The sequence below is a fragment of the Pseudophryne corroboree genome, chromosome 2, assembly GCF_028390025.1.
Source record: "Pseudophryne corroboree isolate aPseCor3 chromosome 2, aPseCor3.hap2, whole genome shotgun sequence".
NCBI lineage: Eukaryota > Metazoa > Chordata > Amphibia > Anura > Myobatrachidae > Pseudophryne > Pseudophryne corroboree.
This window is the reverse complement of record NC_086445.1, coordinates 808071719-808090838: the sequence shown is the minus strand read 5'-3', so window position 1 is coordinate 808090838 and position 19120 is coordinate 808071719. Positions and strand designations below refer to the sequence as shown.

General features: G+C 44.7%; 1 protein-coding gene across 2 annotated transcripts in view; it reads right to left on the bottom strand.

Moving 5' to 3' along the window:
- The window catches only part of ATG3 (autophagy related 3), a 120929-nt gene that overhangs the window by 55113 nt on the left and 46696 nt on the right, over window positions 1-19120 (bottom strand). For both annotated transcript variants that reach the window (XM_063955641.1, XM_063955642.1), the window contains exons 3-4: window positions 11782-11831; window positions 7495-7565 (exon numbers count right to left, since the gene is read on the bottom strand). In XM_063955641.1, the coding sequence (XP_063811711.1) occupies window positions 7495-7565; window positions 11782-11831 (121 nt within the window). The remainder of the gene's footprint in view (window positions 1-7494; window positions 7566-11781; window positions 11832-19120) is intronic.

Below are 19120 nucleotides of genomic sequence, written 5' to 3'. Positions count from 1 at the left end.
ATTGTTACGATAATTCGTCTCTAGTCTTGCTGTTCTTCTTGCTCAGATGCCGTCTCAACCGTGCTGCCTCTCAGTCTTCCCAAAACGAACACTCCAGTGATACGATATTCTTTCCGAATCAGCGATCTTTCTGTAAGGAGCATAAATCTTGCATTACCATTTGTTTAACTGTTGTATGACATACCATTCGTAAAACATGAAAGATCAAAAAGAGAGAGAACAATAGAAAAAGAGAAACATTGTCAGATTTCCGTTCACCATCAGGCTGTCACAACAACATGTCTATCGGTATCTCTGCACAGTCTCCCCCACCAGTATTTCCACTTTCCACCCTCTGTGCGTGGCCAGGCACAATGATGCTGGTAAGATATACTGGGGTGGGGCAGACCTCTGAAAAGACCAAGTAGATATGTGACGTTTGAGCTGTAGTTCTGCTGGTGAACGTCAGAGATGAAGAGGAAACATTTAAAGATAAATCACAGAGTTTACCTGGCCGCCTTTGTGTCTACAAGGAATGACCTACCAATTACACCGACTGTAACCTCAGGCTTACTATCAAGGCTAATAATCAACTTCACTGGCTGCAAATTACAGGTGCGGCCCAAAATTTTCCCTATGTGATCCCTGATTACAATTACGCGCGTTATGTCATTGTCTAGGGGGTTGATATACCTTATGTGGGTCTCTAAACATACAACTCCGTGCATAATGCCCTTCCCTCTGGCAGTTATAACATGTTATCACATTCGACTTACCAACAGAGGTCTGGGGTTTAAGCTGATGTGGCTTCGTTGTCAGGGCCTGTCTACTTATTGTCATTTGCTTACCCCCTTGTGACTCCCTGTGTTTTACGATGTTCCGATCATGCTCAATAGCGGTCTCTCTCAAAGCAGCCACCGACATACCTCTCCAGTTAGGTTGAGTGGTCTGTACCCTTGTCCTCAACACTTCCTTTAAACCATCCATTAATACAGAAACCGCTACCTCTCTATACTCTACAATGTGAGGTGCAATTGTCTGTGCATAACATACAATACCGTACTTACCTGTGGACACGACCTCACCTAACCCTCCGTAAGGGGGCTTTTACTACTGCCTTTACCGATTGGGCCGTGCCCACCTGGGTGTCTCGTATGATGGCTGCTGGAGAAGGTGTCGACATCGTGCTGGGCTCACTTTCTTGCTTGTAATCCTGAGGGAAGTTTAACATGGGGTGCAACTTGCACGGGTTAGAATTTGTACATTTATCAGTTTTACTTCTATCGTTATTAACACATTTATTACGCTTACTATTATCATCATTAATACATTTATTAAGTGCTCTATTATCATCATATCCCAGTATGCCATTCTCTGTAGCCATTGTTTCTCCAGTTGCCATCAGTTTCCTGCTAAGATGGGAACCAGCTGCTTGAGCTAATTCCCTTTGTATCTCACCTTCCTGTTGCCATAACTGTAAATAATCATAATGTCTAATCCGTTGCTTGTCGGATTTTATCAGACATATCCTTCTCCTTAAATTTTGCAAAACCTCAGGATTAAAACTGCCTACCCTAGGGAACTTCTCCCCATCGTTCACAGTCATACGTTCCCACTCATTGCATAAAACCTCGGCGTGTGATCCATATTTTTCACACATTATATACTTCGCCGACCCTACTGGCCGCGGCATTATATCAACCTGAACCTTGGTTGATCGTCCCTTACTTGAGCCACTGGCCCCCATTCTTTGCAGGTATTGCCTTCTCAGCGAATTCCTACAAAAACCACGTTCTCAGAGGTAAGGCAACGGTGAAAGTTCAACGAGTGCTTTCACCCACTCTCGCCCACGTCGACCAATACGCCCACACACTGCCTCAGCGCTAGCGTACTCAACCCAGGGCCCCTATGTAACCTCTATTTACTGGGGCGTGTGGGAGTATGCTACCCTTCCCAGTAAATATCAGTTGCTGGAGAATTCCTGAGTGATCAGCGAACCTCCCTTAAAATAAAAAAAACCTACACAAATCACGTCAAAGTGTACAAATAGCGTTTATGATCCCGCAAAGCGTACGCAAAATGCGTAATGGGTATCAAGGTAACCAACTAATGCACACAATTACATGTGGTACAGTCGCACTGCGTATAAGTAGCTATTACTTATCCGCTGAACGACCAGCGGAATCGGTTGTTTAGGCTGCGAAACCTTCAGCCGGAGCGTCTTCTCAAAACGGGCCTATATGGGTACTGCGCCAACCCCCGGGGCTGCGCTCACTACCTCTGACCTTTCTTAAGTCAGGGTCTTCAGAGCTTCGTTACTTACCTTAAACGGATTTCTGACTTTGGCGGACCTTTTGGTCTGCTGTACTACTAATTGCTCCTTTTACCTTATACACTGTTAACGTGAGATGGCATTCTCCCACGCCACCACGTGTTCACTTCACGGGTGTCCTTCGACGAGATCTCGATTTCCGGGGTTCACACAAAAACCTTTATTTGCATATACACACTTCTTTCACTTCATATACACTTTGATTTTTCTGTACAGAAAATTTCTTTCATTCAGGTAACACAGGCTAATCCCAGAGGTGATGCAACGAGAGAAGGATCCGTTTAAACTAGAATTTTGGAAACTGAACAAATTTGTGCTATTATCTCGTGGCTTCCGTATCGCCTATTAAAACAATGCTATCGTGTGATTTGTATTCAGTGGGCGTATCTGTACGCACGTTGCGTAATTTACGCCACGTGTGTAGGCCTTTGCGTTGCGTACGCTGTCTCGCACTCGGTCAGAGACACGTGTACACAGGCCGGATACGTCCGCAATAACACAAAATAACACGCTTCTATAAATGCAAACGATATTTAACTATAATCGTTTACCAAGCACCACACAGTATCTCCTGTATAACCTTTATAACTGGGTCAGGCTGCGTGTGTGCTTTACAATTACTCCCTTAAATATTAATCTTACTTTTAACTAAATAGCAACAAATTTTCTCAGCACGTGATCAATGCTAATGGCAAACAGAAAGGTAGATATGTGAAAATACAGGTGTGTGCGTGTGTTGCGTCTGCAATTTGCACCAATACAGAAATTAAAACAGATTTAAAAGACAATAGCTTAACGTTCTTCCCTTTCGGATCCGGATCCCACCAGCATCCCTACAAACCAAGCGGAGCAGACTCTTATCTAATCAGCACTACCGTATCCCCGACCACCGAACGGCTAACAGGGGATACTACCTTCCCGCCCTTTGCTGATGGATAAAGTCTGCCTTGTCCCGCTAGGCTGTGGATATGAGGATGCCCGGACGATGCCCCCAATTGATAATGTCAAATATTACCTTTAAACATAAGCTATATACTATTTACGGACTAAGTACGCTATTGGCGCACAGAGTACCGTAAGGGTACGCACTTAGCATAGCAGACGCTAGGCCGTGGGCGCGACGCACGAGCGACACGTACGCTCACAGACTCACGCTTAGTATCGAACACGCTAAAGGCGTCCCGAGTACCGTAATGCTACGCTATCAGCGTAGCGGATGCTGCGCCGTGCGAGTGAGACACGAGCGGCGCAGACGCTCACAGAATGACACACAGTAAACCTTGTTAACAACACACAGTAAGGATATGCTTATACTCAAAACCTTAGCAATGTAATACTACAATGATGTAACGCTTTTTAACCTTGATAATATGAAAGCTGTTTGAGCGATTGAGACGCTAAGAAAACCCTTTACAGTAACTAGTGAAAACACAAGACCTGGTTTGGATTTAAAAACCACTCCGGCTCTAACACCTTCGTGGATGATTCTTTAGAGTAAAAAGGGAAAAACAGTACAGCTTATACACAACAAAACTAACATCAAAATCTAAACAGAATAACAAGGAATAATATGAACAATAGCATACAATTACAAACACAAGCAAACAGAATGAGAATAAATGGCAAACACTAAGGATAGCAAAATGGCTACAGAGAACAATACATACGTGGGAATGATTCGCAAGCGCGTCCTGGATCCAGCCCTCAGCATTCAATGAGAAAGCCTTTCAGAGAGAGTGAGTGACTGGCCCAGGCAATGGTGGTCCTTATATACACAGCATACAGTAACAATACAATGGTCCCTGTAATCTCATTGCTCATTGGACACAGGAATGTGTCTCTGCATTATAACAAAAGGTCATAGGTGGGTTTGAACAGGTGGGCTGTGTCTTTCTCCAACTGCTCAGGTGGGAGGTATCCTCAGGATTTCCGCCGCATGGATAATGAACAGCAAATACAGTAAATGTTAATAAACTACTTTTGTACATGACTATACGCAGGAGCGAGCAATCTTTTCCTAACCAACACCGAAATGTTACCATTACAAAACTCTACAGCTGGATACTAGACACCACTGTTCAACCTTTTCCTTCCTATCATGCAAAGAGGGATCTCTCTGTCCAAGAACCGTTTAAACTAAACATACTTGCTGACATTGTTAAGGGGAATATTATCTATAAAACACACTATATGGGTTAAATATGTTGCGATCGAGTCGCTCGCTAGACGCTTACAAACTCCGCCGTAAATACACATCTCCATGCGCAGGAGACGTTGGAGCATCCCCTACGCAACCTGAGGGGATGCGTACGCACGGGGGAGTGGGTGCACGAGCAGCGGGCATGTGCATTGGGGTTAGTACAAGGCATGTGAATCATGATATTTTTCGACTTTGACAATACCCATGCAGGTTGCTTATATGGCCTTTACATTTTAGTTTTAAAATGTGTTAAGTGTGTTTTTAAATAAATGTGTAAAATTCTTTTTACCTAAACCGCTCAGACAATTTTTCATTTGTTTCATAACAGCAAGCGCTGGTACAATCCTGTTTGTTTTATTCTACCATAATTTGGGGACTTTACCACCCCCGTACCAGCTGCTATTGATAGCGCACCTATATATATTTCTCTTCTATAGATTGTCTTAAGTACTGCGTCTCTTTCTCGGTCAGAGATAACTTAGTAGATATTGTGGAAATCATTCCCATAATGGAGTCCAGCCATGCTGGTTCTGCCCCACTAGCCTGGGAAGGGACACTACATTGAGTACACACTAATGAACCCCCTGAGGAAGAGGAACACTGTGCCTTACATGAAACACACTCTTTGCCTGACATACTGTATAGTGACAACACACACACACACACACACACACACACACACACACACACACACACACACACACACAGAGAGGAAAAGGTTAAATGCACAATTAACCTACAAGGAGCCCTTCCAGGGAGAGACAGAGGGAGTATGGAACCTGCACACGGCACCCTTAACGCTAATACCAAGCTTAGCCGGGTCGCAGACTAAGTACCTAGATTAGGGACTTAGTACACTAATATGCGCTCCCCCCCTGCTAGGACCCCTGGTACTGCCGAGGTAATCGGGAGTCTCTCCAAAGGAGCTGCGCGTCCCTGTCAGTCAGCGTTTGTGTCAGCTGCAGAGGGAAAATGGCGCTGGTGATCTGCTCAAAGTGAAGCCCCGCTCCTTCAATGGCGCGTGGTCTTTCCGCTCTTTTTTATACTGGCTGTATGTGTCTAATTGCATAAAATGGAGACAGACTCATTTTATGGCTTCGTTGCCAGTCTGGGTAGTGTGTCCGCTGTTCAGCGTCTGTGTCCTTACACAGCGGGAGACGCAGTCCGCCCCATTTATAAGCTGTGAGTCTCCGTACCCTCATGCCGCCATAATGGCCGGCAACCCGCTAACCGGCTGTTAGGGGTGGCGGCGAGCTGCGGGACTGTATGCTCGCCATGATGGGGCTTTCGAATAGGTCCCTCAGGAGCTCAGTGTCCTGTCAGCGGTGAAAAGGACTATTAACCCTGAGAGAGGTTGGGCCGTCCCCCTTCCCTAAGGCCCACGAAGCAGGCAGGCTGGTGCCATCCAGTCCTGCCTGAAAATAACAAACACAGAAAATAAATGCAGAAAACTCTTCAGGAGCTTCCAGAGACGTGACCTGCTCCTCTGAGCACATTTTCTAAACTGAGTCTGGTAGGAGGTGCATAGAGGGAGGAGCACACTATCAATTTCTTAAAGTGCCTATGGCTCCTAGTGGACCCGTCTATACCCCATGGTGCTAAATGGATTCCCAGTATCCCCTAGGATGTAAGAGAAATATGGATATGGGAGACTCAACCTGTATAGGCACATACTGTTGCAGTCTCCCATTACCCCAGTTCATCCATCATCTTCATTCTAAATACAAGTAAATACTGTAACTAGTACTTATCTTCCTTTACGGATCCCACGCCAACAAAAAAGAAAGAAGGGTTACCTGCCTTAATAGACAGGCAATGGAAAAGTTTAAATATTCCCTAATCCCTCTGCATTCCCTAGTGAATTAAAAAACAAATCACACATGCCTACAAAGTACAAATAAATGAACACTTTTATTAGGGAAATAAACAATGGGGAAGTCCTTGAAGTTACAAGTAAAACAGAGCACCGCCCACCCTGGCTGCCGCTCGACAAGCCGATTCCCACCGTTGAAGACAGCTCCCTGCAGCCACTGCAGTGAAACTGTGCGCTGCTACTAGTGTTTTGAATGTGCACCTGCATTTTCTCTTTTTTCTCTCTCTGTGGAGTAACAAGTTTCAGCATGGTAGCACCGCTTATGTGTAGAATTAGGGTGTGCAATCCAGCCCCCCTCCCCATATATTCTATATTGTGTAGATGTGTGAACACTTGAAGGTCGAGACTTTCAGCCTGGACTATTATGCATCCCACCTGCCCTTGGGTGTTTTTAATTAGTATAGCATCCTTGCATTTGTAGACTACATATTAGAATTGCCACTAATACATTTTATATAATGTCAGTATTATGAATGGGTTTGGGGTGTGTTGCTCCTGGGTTGGTGTGGCCGGGCTGCTTCAGGGCATCAGAATTTTAACACTTAAGCCAACACTTTTTAGCATCTTAACCGCGTCTTACTAATGTAACACCCTAATTACTACTTCTCACCTTTGTAACACTTTTAGCACTGAGCATCTACTTATTAATGTAACATCTTTTAACACTAAAACTGCTACTTCTCGCTAGTGTGATGTCTAGGGGTGGTTGGGTTGTACTGGCCTGAGTGTGCACCTCCATTTTCTCTTTTTCTCTCTGTAGCAATACATGCGATTACCACCTAAAAGTTATATGTTACTACCCTGCTCACTCCCCTCTAGGGCCTCTGTGGTTGGTCTTAGAACCCTAATTGTGAAAAGGGAACATGGGGGATGAGGAGAGAGAATGGGATGACCAATAAGAAGCTGCAATGATGGACATCCTGCCACTGCAGCCATTTTAAAGTAGTGAAAATCAAATACTGTAGAATTAATATTTTCAATGTAATCATTAGAAAAAGTGTCTATTTTATAAAATTTATTTTAAGCACCAACAATTTCTACCCAGAAAGAAGGAATGGATACATTACCGAGTACATTTGACATTAACACAATTAAATTATATGCAATTACCATTCTTTGTCAACAGAAACTGTTTTCCATTGGGCAGATAAGGTTTAATTTTTGCCTCTTCACCGGCTGCCCTAAATAATGTTCAAAAAGAAAATAGGTACGTACAACATGAGATCAGATACAATAAGACAATATAGCCAGCAGTAGTACAATTAGTGGAAGTAACCTTATGTGAAGACAAATCATTGTTTACAACACTCAGGAAATGGCTGTTCCATAAAAATACCTTAAGCTATAAACTTCACAATAAATATTACAAATATGAAGAAGAAAAAACATCTAAAACAAGTGGTTTTGATAAATTATTTAGCATATACAATCTCACATAAACCATAACTGAACATTTACTGAAAACAGTTTAGGGTGAATTAAGAGTATGTTGAAGTAGAAAACACTTATGTCCTGATTCACAGTTGCATGCAACTCCATCTGTATATACACGTTGTTATCTTTACTGGCGCACACATGCGTCATGGCCTGTATATGCAACTTACTGTAACTACTGCCAATTAAGAGTCACACAGGTTTCAGCCACATCTCCACTTCCGACTAAGTGGGTGTGGCAATGGTGCTTTCGCACGTACAAGTATTCTGTAGGCATGCAGATGGAATTGTGGGCTATTCAGAAGAGAGCACATGCAGAGATCCAGACATTCTCAATAGCATATCTTGCAGCGAGGAAAGGGTTAATGAAAATACATGTTGCTGCCGACGAGAAAAACGGCTTTGTGGAGGGACGGGGGCGTTTTGGCTGCATAGTTGTAGAGCAATCTGAGGAAGCGGGCATTAAAGTTTATACGCACCTTACTCCGAAGAGTCACATGTGAAAAGATGTCTGTTTATCAGTGTTATGATGAAATTTCAATAAACTGTAAGTCAGAGAAGTGATTAAGACTTCAATTGTTTAGGACCTGCACCATCATTACTATTGGGCTTTTATGGAGGTTCTTAATGGGGAATTCATTTGTTAGCACCAGCAGCTGTCACTTCTGCGAACCTAACAGAGCGATTCAATTGTTGCTCCTGTCAGGCGCAAACAGGTGACGGCACTGGCATTTCAGCTTGCACCCTCTGGGGGTGGCTAGGTAAAATGTGCAAAAAGTGACCTGTTTGAGCGCCTAAACTGCACATTTTGCAATCGCGCCCATTAGTTTAGTCGAGTTTAGCTGCATTAAGTGGCACGATGAGCACCAATTGAATATTGCCCCTGCAATCTCCCGTGACTTTAGACGGGAGATCAGGTCACAGTAGAGATGAAATCTTCCCCCCCCCCCCCCTCTCAGTGGTTTTCATCCTGACGCCGTGACCGTGGCCGCAGAATGCCGGGGGGGGGGAGCACAACAAGCCCCTTGCGGGCTACTTTGTATAGTCCCTGTAGGTCAGCATGCCCACCGTCGGGATAGTGAGCGGGTGGGATGTAGGTGGAGGTGTTGTGACCGCCAGTCACATAACTACGTCCCCATCAACATATCTTGAAAGGAAAGTGTGAGTGAATGAAGCTATAATCTCTGCAGTTGTGGTTTCTGTGTAGCAACACCACTTTTACCACTTCTGAGGTCTGAACGATGGAGCCCCAAGCTGCATAGATAAGTCTCCAGACTACAGTGAGGGGATACTTACAAGAGTTTGAAACAAATATGTCTACAGTGACTATGCAGAACTGCGGCCAGTATCCAGAAACAGTTGTAACCATATTGAGTGCATTTTAACCAAATGGGCATTCTAACTTGAAACATGCTCATAGAGCATATTTAGCATTTTAACCACTTAGCTAGCATGGTCAAATCACATGAGACCGCACCGCCCCACTGTGTCCCCCAGTTTTTGATGAAGAGATCTGTTCTGCAGATGTGCAGAATATATTGAAAAAATAAAATAAAACACTTTTAAAACTATACTGAAAAAAAAGAAGAAGAAAAAAATAAATAAATTATGAACGGTTTTGAAGGGGTATCAACCCCTTCCCCTCCCCCCAAAAAAAGCGGGAGTTAAAGTGGATATTGTGCTTTGTAGTTTGTGCTCTATATTTAGCTTTGCAAACGTGATACAGAATATGTAAAATTGGTTTCTAAATGTACCAGTGGGACTGAAAAGTAAATCTCAACTGTATTCTGAAAATTTTAAAAATGTTACAGCAATAGATGGACCTTATATTACAGCCAGTTTAGCGTGGTTTTTCTCCTTAACCACTTGACTGACGATTTCCCCCTCAAAAAAGAAACGCTCCGAAATTGTCTGAGTTTTTTTTATAAGTGAATGAGGTGAAGAACAGGAATTAAGCACTATCCAAAATAATTTTAGTAAAAAAAAAGGTTCCCGGGGGGGGATGTTGAGTTACGCTTACCAGCGGCTGCTATTGTCTGCAGGGGTGGGGGATCCTGCCGTGCTGACCGATCGGCAATGATCGGCAGTATGGGCACGCTGAGGGCTGGGTGCTGGAAGGCAGAGGAACCTTCCGGTCCCTCTGACAGCAGCAGCAGAGGGAAGCTTCTCTTCCCTGCGGCTGCTAACACTCTCTATCTGACTGGTCACATCCTGCTATCAATAATCACTATCACGGGTGAGATATCTACATAACCAGATACTATATGAAATTTGTATTGTTTTTACTTTATTTTTATATATTAAATATTTCAACATTTTCTTTATCCCAGTGGAATGTTATTTATCCCATGTTATAAGCACCTATGTAGCGCTACTTCACACTATTGTGTACCTTTTTTCCTCTGCCCAAGTCTCTTCATAACAAATTTAACCAGATCCTTGTACATAAAAATTTGGAAAGGGGCTAAACGTAAAATAGCTAGGGGTACTCTTTCGCTTGCTAAGTCTGGTGGCGGAGTAGCCATCCCAGATTTTGAAAAATATCACATTGCCCGTCTCCTAAATCCGGCCAGGGATTGGATTGAACTTGACTTGCTGAAACCCTGGGTAGTTATAGAAAGGGATTTTGCGTGTCCCTTAGCTCTTTCACATTTATTTTGGCTTCTTACATCCGTGGTCCCCCTTGGTTTTGGTCCTGTTAAGCAGTTCAAACTACATTATTGTCTTGGAGTAAATTAGTATTATCCAGTGAGGAGAAATCTTTACCCTCCCTAACCAGATTTGCAGTTTGACTCCTGGTTCAGAGGTGTCCTTTCCTGCCTGGGCGATGTCTTTTTAGAGAATGACTTAGCATCCGTCTCCCACCCCCAAACACAATGTGGCATCCCGATACAGGACTTATATTAAATACCTACATCTGAGATATTGGTTGCAGGGTTATCTCCCCTCACCACTTTGAAAACTGTGGGGCAGACTTATTAAGCCTGGTGAAGTGATAAAGTGGAAGGTGATAAATGAGCAGCCAATCAGCTCCTAACTTCCATGTTACTGGCTGGGTTTGAAAAAGGTCAGTTAGGAGCTGACTGGCTGGTGTGTTATCACCTTCCACTTTATCACTTCACCAGGCTTAATAAATCTGCCCCTGTCTTTTTTATAGTGATATCCCATTTTCATTCCTCCTTTTACTATTAAGGAGGGCATTTCTTGGTGGAACTAATGTCTAATATTAGATAATAAGGGGATTAGATGGGAGTAGAAAATATCTAGGACCCTATCTGAGGAGTGGGATATAATTTTTTGTACCGGTTTTATTTTTTCAAGTGCATTAATCACTCAAATGTTTTAGAAGTTGATCCAGAGAGCATACTTTATTCCGGAGCAGCAGCACAAAAGCTTGCCTTACACCTCTTAGTATTGTTGGAGGAATTGCGGTTGCATGAGAGATATTTATCATATCTTCTGGACAAGTCCTCTGCTGTGGCTACTTTTGACAGCAGTATTTTTTATGATCAGTGCTGGGGGTGGATGTCCCTGCAGAGCCTGCAACTGCTCTATTTAACTTTTACCCTAGGAAGCTATCCAGAGTAGACAGATACCTTAAAGGTCACATTTTGATAGCTACTAAAGCTTCCATTGCCCAATTGTGGAAGATTGCTTCCGAAATCTCCACCTAACCACAGTAATTCTGAGAATATTTAAATCTATTGACAGGGATTCAAAAACATTATATTTTGAAAATGATTGGTGAGAATCTCCATAATGTATATGCTCCTAGTCCCTAAGTAGTCCAGTTAGGCCAGGTCACCAGACAGCCGGAGAGGAACTAGACACTATTGGGCATTGGGATAAAGTTCTCCCCTGCATATCACCACAATAGTCTAAGTTTACAGATAAAAGATGAGCTATATTACCATCACAGTCCAAAGTGGTTTGGTTTAGTTTTTAGCCAACAAGTATACTTACCATTGCCATGTAGGGCAGTGATGAACAAGATGGTCACCGGCAGCCAAAAACTGTTGAAAATTAGAGAAAATTCAGAATAAGACATTTGCAGGAAAAGCAACTGTAGTGCCTATTTGGAAGTTCACTCACTTTTTTCATGCTTGCCACCTGTTCATGCAAGTATATTATGGATAAGATATACAATTGGAACTAGAGTAATGTTGGATCCACACTATGCCAATCACTCGGCAGTTCAGGGATTGGAGCGTTTAATCTGCTGGAGTGTTTATACGATAAGTGTGACCCATTGTGACCACTGTACACATTTAGATAGAAAGAGCTCCGTGTGTATGTTCTATGGGATCGGGAGGTCGGGCATCTAAATATTAAACTGTATATAAGGTGCAACCTCCTGATTCGACTGTTGCAGGAGTATACGATTGTATAGGTTTAGAGACATTGGTTATCTCTGAGCTATGCGCAAATGCTATAGCCAAAGCCTAGGGTACAGTTGGACTTTGTAATTAGAAATTAGCTGCAGAATTTTTGCAGAATCTCTTCCTCTGAAATCTGGATATTGTTACCCGTTATATTTAACTTTTGGGTTATAATTTATTTTTACTTCGGGGCAGTTTATTAAATACACAGTTTACAGTGAACCCTTGAGCATATTAATTAAAACACTAAAAGATGTTTAGAAGGCACACTGTAGAAGCAATTGTTGAAAGATTAGCATGCTATTTTCTTGCCATCCAAGCTTCCGATTGGGAAAATAAAGCAGGTCGAAGAAAAATGAGAAGTCTTGGATCTCAATATACAAGCCATATTGCACTAAAAGCAAGATAGCTAGCTGAATGTGTAACCATCTCCAAAAAGCAAACCTTCAACACAACGACATCCATGTATGGAATGAACAGGACTATCCTGGCAATGCATTAGTGTGTATACTACGAGTGATCATCCACAATTAGAATGTGCAGGCATTGTCGCTATCCAGATACATCAGACATTCCTGTGCCCCCAGTGACTGCACAACCAGAATAGGACACACAGCCCTATTCCACTTTGGGCACCAGGAAATGATGGCGTAGATCAATGTAGAATTCAAGAGGCAATGAGCAAAAGTCTAGGCTTAAGAGTTGGGGCAAACAAGGGGTGTGAAGTGAGTTTCTTGATGAACAATAAGTATTACATTTGAAAAAATAACGTTCACTTTGTAAAGTATTCAGAGTAGTCTATGCTAAGTTGCCATCGCTCAAACAACTTGATTAAGCAGCTGAACCTGTCCGAAGCAGGTTCTGTATGTCTTCTATATGCTAGATGAAGGTCTCCACTGCAGCTTTCGGTAACTCAAAAAGCATCCCAAGCATCTTGCACTTGATTTGTGGCAAGGTAAAGAAGTTGCAGGGGGCTAGGTCTAGACTGTACAGTGGATAACCAAGCTGCTGGATGCATTCATGGTCCAGAAAATCCACCAATTTCTTGTACTTGTGGGCAGGAGCATTGTCGTGATGGAGAAGTGCACAATGAGTGCATGTTCTTGGGACGGTGCTTGGAAAAAGCTTCCAACACTTGCTGCAGGCATTGGTTGGTGTACAGTGACCGTGCAATGCTGCACAAGTGGTGCAGAGAATACATGAACAGTCTTGGCCATAAAATCAACCCCCATCTGCTTGGCCATGCTGCATCAATGTCGGAACTTCTATGGCGGTGCACCTCCAACTGGGGTCCACTAGGCAGACTGTAGATTCAGGTATGATCGCTACTGATGATCTCCCAGACAGTTTAAGCCACCACCATCAAATCTGGACAGCATATTGCCAGTCACCCAAGCCTCCTTCTGCTCTTGAGTCAGTTGATAGGGTACCCAGTCTTCAGAAACCTTGCCCAGACCAAGCTTTTTGTTGAGTATCAAGCAAATGGATCCCGATGAGATTCCTATCTCCTTCCCTAACTGGGCCACGGTGACCCTGGCATCCACCTCAACTATAGTCGGTACAGCAGCATCTTCCAGGTACAGTCTCTTGCACAGAAACTCTGCAAACCACTCAAACAGTGGTTTAGGACGGTGCTTCTCCCCTAAAGCAACTTGCAGTAAGTCAAAACACACCTGATGTCGCAGACCATTCTTGTAGAATTAAAATGGCTCTCCAATGGCCTCTGAGCTCCATGAAGAGTTTGTGAAGGAAGTGAACATGCTGACTTCTTTGGTGTGCAGTGCTGCTAAAATATGGTTCTGTGCCTTGACATTTCAGAAGAACTTTTGTCAGAGTTTACAGTTCACAACCAGACAGTCAGATTGTGTCTACTCTACAGATGTACTGCACATCCAGAAACTTATTACACACCCCTTGTAATATTTAATTAGTCAAATTAGAAATATAGATGTAAATTTCCCCTACAATTTAAAGCTAATCCTTTACCTATTTAAAAAAAAAAAAAAAAAAAGATAAAGAATACTGCAGAAAATATGGTTTGGAGATAAATAAAGAAAAAAGAAAAAACTACTGTGAAAATGACCACCACTATTTCATGAAACATTCTTAGAAAAAACAAGCTGAGATACAGAATAAGGAAATGAACACTGAACTATTTTCATCACCACATGATTACCTACTTAACATAACATACTGTACATAGAAGTCAACAGCAATAACACAGTGTCTTAATGTTGCACTTTTTTAAATGCCAACCGAAAAAATCCAAGGGAAATGCCATTCTTACATTCTACAAGCACAAACCAAACCAGCTAATAAGAACAGCAAAAAGCCATCCCCTCTCACTTCCAATAATACAGTATGCATAATAAAACACAATACAATGGAACCATATACCTAACCCACGTCAAGTTCCTTTCACAAGACATTATAGGCCTGATTCAGATTTGGAAGCAAGGAAGAAAAAGCACGTAACTTTGTATCTGGAACAAACCATGTTGCAATGCAAGGAGAGAAATAAATAAGAATTTACTCACCGGTAATTCTATTTCTCGTAGTCCGTAGTGGATGCTGGTGACTCCGTAAGGACCATGGGGAATAGACGGGCTCCGCAGGAGACTGGGCACTCTAAAGAAAGATTAGGTACTATCTGGTGTGCACTGGCTCCTCCCTCTATGCCCCTCCTCCAGACCTCAGTTAGGGAAACTGTGCCCGGAAGAGCTGACATTACAAGGAAAGGATTTTGGAATCCAGGGTAAGACTCATACCAGCCACACCAATCACACCGTATAACTTGTGATAACCATACCCAGTTAACAGTATGAACAACAACTGAGCATCACTCAACGGATGGCTCATAACAATAACCCTTTATTAAGCAATAACTATATACACGTATTGCAGAAAGTCCGCACTTGGGACGGGCGCCCAGCATCCACTACGGACTACGAGAAATAGAATTACCGGTGAGTAAAATTCTTATTTTCTCTAACGTCCTAGTGGATGCTGGGGACTCCGTAAGGACCATGGGGATTATACCAAAGCTCCCAAACGGGCGGGAGAGTGCGGATGACTCTGCAGCACCGAATGAGCAAACACAAGGTCCTCCTCAGCCAGGGTATCAAACTTGTAGAACTTTGCAAAAGTGTTTGAACCCGACCAAGTAGCCGCTCGGCAAAGCTGTAAAGCAGAGACCCCTCGGGCAGCCGCCCAAGAAGAGCCCACCTTCCTTGTGGAATGGGCTTTCACCGATTCTGGATGCGGCAATCCAGCCGCAGAATGAGCCAGCTGAATCGTGCTACAGATCCAGCAAGCAATAGTTTGCTTTGAAGCAGGAGCACCCAGCTTATTGGGTGCATACAGAATAAACAGCGAGTCAGTCTTCCTGACTCCAGCCGTTCTGGAAACATATATTTTCAAAGCCCGGACTACGTCCAGCAACTTGGAGTCCTCCAAGTCCCGAGTAGCCGCAGGGACCACAATAGGTTGGTTCAAATGAAACGATGATACCACCTTTGGGAGAAATTGGGGACGAGTCCGCAATTCTGCCCTGTCCATATGGAAGATCAAATAAGGGCTTTTACATGACAAAGCCGCCAATTCTGATACACGCCTCGTCGATGGTAAGGCCAACAGCATGACCACTTTCCACGTGAGATACTTTAGTTCCACGGTCTTAAGTGGTTCAAACCAGTGGTATTTCAGGAAATCTAACACAACGTTAAGATCCCAAGGTGCCACTGGTGGCACAAAAGGGGGCTGAATATGCTGAATATACTCCCTTTACAAACGTCTGAACCTCAGGCAGTGAAGCCAGTTCTTTTTGAAAGAAAATGGATAGGGCCGAAATCTGGACCTTTATGGACCCTAATTTTAGGCCCATAGTCACACCTGACTGTAGGAAGTGCAGAAATCGACCAAGCTGGAAATCCTCTGTAGGGGCCATCCTGGCCTCACACCAAGCAACATATCTTCGCCATATACGGTGATAATGCTTATCTGTTACATCCTTCCTAGCCTTTATCAGCGTAGGAATCACTTCATCCGGGATGCCCTTTTCCGTTAGGATCCGGCGTTCAACCGCCATGCCGTCAAACGCAGCCGCGGTAAGTCTTGGAACAGACAGGGCCCCTGTTGCAACAGGTCCTGTCTGAGAGGCAGAGGCCATGGGTCCTCTGTGATCATCTCTTGTAGTTCTGGGTACCAAGTCCTTCTTGGCCAATCCGGAACAATGAGTATTGTTCTCACTCCTCTTTTTCTTACTATTCTCAGTACCTTGGGTATGAGAGGAAAAGGAGGGAACACATATACCGACTGGAACACCCAGGGTGTCACTAGCGCGTCCACAGCTATCGCCTGAGGGTCCCTTGACCTGGCGCAATATCTTTTTAGCTTTTTGTTGAGGCGGGACGCCATCATGTCCACCTGTGGCAGTTCCCATCGATTTGCAATCTGTGTGAAGACTTCTTGATGAAGTCCCCACTCTCCCGGGTGGAGGTCGTGTCTGCTGAGGAAGTCTGCTTCCCAGTTGTCCACTCCCGGAATGAACACTGCTGACAGTGCTTGTACGTGAATCTCCGCCTAACGAAGAATCTTTGTGGCTTCTGCCATCGCCACCCTGCTTCTTGTGCCGCCCTGGCGGTTTACATGGGCGACCGCCGTGATGTTGTGTGACTGAATCAGCACTGGTTGGTCTCGAAGCAGGGGCTCCGCTTGACTCAGGGCGTTGTATATGGCCCTTAGTTCCAGTATATTTATGTGCAGACAAGTCTCCTGACTTGACCACAGCCCTTGGAAGTTTCTTCCCTGAGTGACTGCCCCCCCATCCGCGGAGGCTTGCATCCGTGATCACCAGAACCCAGTCCTGTATGCCGAACCTGCGGCCCTCGAGAAGATGAGCACTCTGCAGCCACCACAGAAGAGACACCCTGGCCCTCGGGGACAGGGTGATCAGCCGATACATCTGAAGATGCGATCCGGACCACTTGTCCAACAAATCCCACTGAAAGATCCTCGAATGGAACCTGCCGAAGGGAATGGCTTCGTATGAGGCCACCATCTTTCCCAGGATGCACCGACACCTGTTTTGGTTTTAGGAGGTCCCTGACCAGAGTCACTAACTCCTGGGCCTTCTCCTCCGGGAGAAACACCTTCTTCTGTTCTGTGTCCAGAATCATACCCAGGAAGGGCAGACGCGTCGTAGGAATCAGCTGCGACTTTGGAATATTCAGAATCCAGCCGTGCTGATGCAACACTTCCTGAGAGTGTGCTACGCTGATCAACAACTGCTCCCTGGACCTCGCCCTTATGAGGAGGGGATCGTCCAAGTACGGGATAACCGTAACTCCTTGCTTCCGAAGGAGTACCATCATTTCGGCCATTACCTTGGTAAATACTCTCGGTGCCGTGGACAGACCAAACGGCAACGTCTGGAATTGGTAATGACAGTCCTGTACCACAAACCTGAGGTACTCCTGATGAGGTGGATAAATGGGGACATGCAAGTAAGCATCCTTGATGTCCAGAGATACCATAAAATCCCCCTCTTCCAGGCTTGCAATGACCGCTCTGAGCGATTCCATTTTGAACTTGAATTTTTTCATATAAATGTTCAAGGATTTTAAATTCAGAATGGGTCTTACCGAACCGTCCGGTTTCGGTACCACAAACAGTGTGGAATAGTAACCCCTTCCCTGTTGAAGGAGGGGGGACCATTATTATCACTTGCTGGAGGTACAGCTTGTGAATTGCCGCCAGGACTACCTCCCTTTCCGTGGGGGAAGCTGGCAAGGCTGATTTTAGGTAACGGTGAGGGGGAGTCACTTCGAGCTCCACCTGTGAGCGAACCCACTGGTTGCTGAATTTTCGGAGACGCGCCCCCACCGCTCCTGGCTCTGCCTGTGGAGCCCCAGCGTCATGCGGTGGACTTAGTGGAAGCCGGGGAGGACTTTTGTTCCTGGGAACTAGCTGCATGGTGCAGCTTATTTCCTCTAGAGCCCAGCAGGCAAATGTCCCTCTGGGCATCCTGCATATATAAGACGGCGTCTTTTATATGGCCCAGGGTTAGCAAGACAGTATCCCTGTCCAGGGCATCTATGTCCTCTGACAGAGTATCTGTCCATGCTGCTACAGCGCTACACATCCAGGCTGAAGCAATAGCAGGTCTCAGTAGAGTACCAGAGTGTGTATACACTGACTTCAAGATAGCTTCCTGCTTCCTATCCGCAGGATCCTTTAGGGCGGCCGTATCCTGAGACGGCAGGGCCACCTTCTTAGATAAGCGTGTCAGTGCCTTGTCTACCCTAGGGGAGGATTCCCAACGTAACCTGTCCGTTGGCGGGAAAGGGTACGCCAGCAGTAATCAGGGGAACTCCACGCTTCTTCACATAACTCATTTAATTCATGTGACGGGGGAAAAGTCACTGCCTGCTTTTTCTCCCCAAACATATACACCCTCTTGTGCAATACATCTTTCATTGCAATAATCATGTAGCGGATGGCCTTGGTCATCTTAGGCTGTAATTGCGCCTCATCGTCGACACTGGAGTCGGACTCCGTGTCGGCATCTGTGTCAACCATCTGAGATAGTGGGCGTTTAGGAGACCCTGACGGCCTCTGAGTCGCCTGGGCAGGCCCGGGTTGAGACCCCGGCTGTCCCAAGGCTGCAGCGTCATCAAACCTTTTATGCAAGGAGCTTACATTATCATTTAAGACCTTCCACATATCCATCCAATCAGGTGTCGGCCCCGACGGCGGCGACACCACATTTATCCGCACTTGCTCCGCCTCCACGTAACCCTCCTCATCAAACATGTCCACACAGCCGTACCGACACACAGCAGACACACAGGGAATGCTCTGACTGAGGACAGGACCCCACAAAGGCCTTTGGGGAGACAGAGAGAGAGTATGCCAGCACACAC